The sequence below is a fragment of the Sinocyclocheilus rhinocerous genome, unplaced genomic scaffold (assembly GCF_001515625.1).
Source record: "Sinocyclocheilus rhinocerous isolate Xijiao unplaced genomic scaffold, SAMN03320098_v1.1 scaffold12, whole genome shotgun sequence".
NCBI lineage: Eukaryota > Metazoa > Chordata > Actinopteri > Cypriniformes > Cyprinidae > Sinocyclocheilus > Sinocyclocheilus rhinocerous.
In genome coordinates, this window is record NW_015626394.1 from 165,130 (window position 1) to 169,591 (window position 4,462).

Sequence of the window (4,462 nt, forward strand, 5' to 3'; positions counted from 1 at the left end):
CTTTTGTTTCCTTGTTAAAGCTTGACAGCCCCAGTCCCCATTCACTTTCATTATATAAAAAAAGAGTGGCCATGATAAACTTAAAAATGTCTCCTTTTGTGTTCTACAGAAGAAAGACAATCATACAGCTTTGGAAAGACAATGTCCAATTTTGAGAGAACCGTTTCTTTAAATTGCCATGGAATGTGGTCACACGGATCTCTATAACATCACGGTTATGAAGCTTTCCTTGTGCTGACCACCTGGCCTTGACTACGTGATTAACAGTGTTATCAAACTGTAAACACATCTGCACAGCAGCTCCTTTTTCCTGCCACTGGCAGGTAACCCGCCCATGCGGCGCCCAGTCCTAAACCGTGCAACCCCCTGGAGTCGTGTCAATCAGATGAGATCACTTTATAACCACAAGGCTTAATTGAAAAAACCTGGAGGAACCAGCACCTCCTTTTCCCACTGCCAGCACACACTGCAGCCCAAGTCCAGCTCCTAAAAGGGGTCAGAGCAGCATGACAGCAGCAGTAGCTGCAGTTAGGGGGTAATGCTGCATATTTAGTCCATTACACCCCAAAGTGTCCAACTTTCTCTGAAGAGAGAGAGTGAGAACACCATCTTTCTGAGAGTCTTGCCTCCTCTCTGGACAGGAAGCCAGTAATCAGTAGAACAGGAAGAGCTGGGATGGATTTCCTGCAAACCCAGTGTAAAAGTACATACTGACCCCGTCTGAGGTGGGCAGCCAAAAAACTTAAATATTACAATGGACTAAGAATGCCTGCATGCTTGTCCTAAGAGAAAATGACTCTTATTAGATATCTCACATAAGTTTGCTATTATAAACTTTTACTAAACTGAACTTGCACCAAGTATACATTTTTGTAAGAGGGAGTTGAAATTCTTTTAATACTGTGTAAATGCTTACTTCATAAACATTTTCAACACAAGTAGATCTGAATGTCCTAAAATTATTAAATGTGTGACAGAGCTGGATTTCTGCGATTATAGCTTGGGAGGAGCTTTAGAAATTGGAATTTGGCAAGACATCTAGCTAGTTCTTCTTCGACTACAAGCATGCTCCATTTCATTAACAGTAACACATGCTTTCAGTCATTAAAATATATACATATAAATGCAGTGTAAAAGTAATATTGTGAAATATTAAAAAAATGTAATTTATTCCTGCAGTGGCAAAGGGTCAGTGTCAAATGATCCTTCAGAAATTATTCTAATATGCTAATTTGGTGCTCAAGAAACATTTCTTGTTATTATCAAAGTTGATAACACTCGAGTTGCTTAATATTTTTGGGAATTTTTTCAGGATTCTTTTGATTACTGTACAATAGTGCACATAGTTTTGCCTTGCGAGGTCCAGGATGACTAGATGACAGTACTGTATATAATGGGAAGACATATCACTTCACCCTTCCTGTTACTTCAACTTCCATATTATGATTGGTGTTGGAGTTCTATAATTGTGTTTATTTTAGGAAGAGACCCTGTACTCCCTAGTGGCCATGTGCACCCCTCACAGCAGATGCAGAGCTAACAAGCCTACTGCTTATATTTTCTCAGTGCCAGATCATAACCTGGTATGCAAAATCTTGTCTTGCGCTGTTTGTTAAGCTTAAATGGTTTTATGGAAACGGTTATAGAAAAAGAAAATGTAAATAATAAATCAATAAATAAATATGTGAATTGGCACTTATAGACATATATTAGGATATTAGAATGTGCTATATTTATGTTACCCTGACATCTACTGGACAGTTGTTGCAATCATGTGACCTCAAACGATCAACTCATTAACATAAAACCTCTGTAAATATGTGGCCAAATATTAGCTAAGGTAGTCTCTAACTACCAATAACTATTGTGAATAAGTAAGAGCTTTGAGATGAAAACAAGCAATTTCTGGAGTCACAGATAATATATAAATAGAATTACATATACACTATTGTTCAAAAGTAAAAAAAATTTTTTTTAAAGTCTCTTTTGCTCACCAATGCTGCATTTATTTGATCAAAAAAATACAGTAAAAACAGTAATATTGTGAAATATTATTACAATTTAAAGGAATGGTTTTCTATTTTTTAATATATTTTAAAATGTAATTTATTCCAGTAATGGCAAAGCTGAATTTTCAGCAGCCATTACTCCAGTCTTTAGTGTCACAGGATCCTTCAGAAATTATTCTAAAAGGATTTGGTGCTCAAGATTATCAAAATTATCAAAGTTGAAAATAGCTGTGCTGCTTAATATTTTTTGGAAACATGTGTTACATTTTTTTTCAGGATTCTTTGATGAATAAAAAGTTCAATAGCCTATAACAGCAATTATTTGAAATAGAAATTTTACATTTGTAAAATGAAAAATTGACAATGTAAAATTCTTTGTTTTCTTATTTGATCAATTTCATACATTCTTGCCGAAGAAAAGTATTGATTTCTTTCACAAAAAATTTTTTTTACTGACCCCAAACTTTTGAAAAGTAGTACATACAGTGGGTACGGAAAGTATTCAGACCCCCTTGTGCTGTGTGTACATTAATGAGGAAAAAAAATTAACTTAAATGATTTTAGCAAATGGCTGCAATATAACAAAGAGTGAAAAATTTAAGGGGGTCTGAATACTTTCCGTACCCACTGTATATCGTAACTAGCAAGCTGCATTCAACTACTTTTCAACTACTCCAATAAATGCATATTACACCACATATGAAAACACAGAAATAAGAAACAGTGAAACAAGAGAAGGATAGAAATAAGAGAAATGTTTAAAAAAAAAAACTTTAGCACACTCCTAATTTAGTCCAATATATACAATGACTTGAACTTTTATATCCTCGTCTGGCAGGTTTGCCAGGAAATGTGCAAAGAAAGAAATGTCAATATATTAGAAAGGCAGGCACTGTTTAGCAGGGTCTGTGAAAACAGTATGGCAAGAATCTCTTCCTAAAGCACTACTTTATTAAATGTAAACCTTGATATAATCACAAGTGCCTGTTAAAATTAGATTTATTAATTTTATTTAAAAAAAAATTTTTTTTAAATCTAACTTCTATACACCCGTGTATTTTTATTGCCCATTGATTTTCTTACACCCCGTGGGGATCTATGTTTTTGGTTTAATAAAAGACTTCCAGATAAAACATCAAACCTAGCTGTACCTTAATATGTACAGCAGGTGTTAAACTAACTAGAACTCTAATATAAATGACTCTTGATGTAATCTTGTTTGCATTCACAATAGCTCACCTGGATCTAGATGACTAAATGTCCCGATCACAAAATCCAGAGTGGACATAGCTAAAATGCCCAGTAGAACCAACTGAAGGCGTACAATCCATTTTACCCCTGCCAGGTTAATCCCAAGCAGGCCAATCAGAACGGCCACAGAGATGCCCCTCACTGCCCACATGCTCTGTAAGTTCAGCACCTGTGCAATGGACTCGGCAAAACCAGTGATGTACATCGCTCCAGCCACACACTGCCAACAAGACACATGATTGTCACCAAACTTGAAAACAGTGAACCGACCAACCAATGTATATGCAACATAATACAGATAGGAGCTACTCACCTGTCCAAACACATACAAGAGTCCCACAGTTCCTCCAATCCTCCCTCCGAGCACAGTGGAGATCATGGAGTAGACCCCACCGTTACCCACTCTGCAACACTCACACACGCCAACGCCCGACATCACCGTAACCAAGGCGACCAATACCACAATGGATACCAGAAGCATGCCCAGCAACACACCCGTGTTACCCTAAAGATGGTCATATGGAAAAAAGACATAACATTTTCATTGGATGCCCATTTAACAGCTGCAAAAACATGAGATAGGCTATGTATGAAAGTCTGTTTCTGCCATGGGATAAAAAAATAAATAAGGTAACCGCGACTTTGTATCTCACACTTGCACTTTTCTCGCAATTTTAAAAAAGTTTATATCTCACAATTCTGACTTTTTTCCTCAGAACTGCGAGATACAAACTCAGAATTGTGAAATGTTAACCGAGAAGTCAGAATTACGAGATGTAAACTCAAAATTCTGAGTAAAAAGGTCAGAATTGAGAGATATAAAAGCAGAATTGCGAGAAATAGACTTGGAATTGCAAGAAAAAAGTTAGAATTCCATTTATATCTCACAATTACGGCCTTCTCATAATTGTAAGCTTGTATCTCACAAAAAGTAATTGAGACTTTTTTCTTTTTTTTTTGTGGTGGAAACGGGCTTCCATAAATATGAACCAAAACCTTGGAATATCTTTTCAAATGCCATTTAAATAGATTCTGATACACATATGCACTACAAGCACCTTGAAATCTATGATAAAACATAACTTACCACAAGCCAGCCAGTCCGCAAAAAGAGCACCACCCCAAAAATGTTGATCATGCAGGTAGTAAAGACTCCATCCCAGGCGCCGACAAGAACAGGCTCCCAAACGAAAAGCTGCACC

At 36.5% G+C, this 4,462-nt stretch overlaps 1 protein-coding gene across 2 annotated transcripts in view; it reads right to left on the minus strand.

Moving 5' to 3' along the window:
- LOC107714115 (solute carrier family 12 member 8-like) overlaps positions 1-4,462 on the minus strand; it is a 22,447-nt gene that overhangs the window by 13,830 nt on the left and 4,155 nt on the right. Inside the window, exons 1-3 of one of the 2 annotated variants that reach the window (XM_016519863.1) lie at positions 4,348-4,421; positions 3,574-3,765; positions 3,249-3,480 (exon numbers count right to left, since the gene is read on the minus strand). In XM_016519863.1, the coding sequence (XP_016375349.1) occupies positions 3,249-3,480; positions 3,574-3,765; positions 4,348-4,398 (475 nt within the window). In that variant the 5' untranslated portion in view covers positions 4,399-4,421. Of the gene's footprint in view, positions 1-3,248; positions 3,481-3,573; positions 3,766-4,347; positions 4,422-4,462 lie in introns of those variants that run through there. The other variant, XM_016519854.1, reaches the window with a different exon arrangement.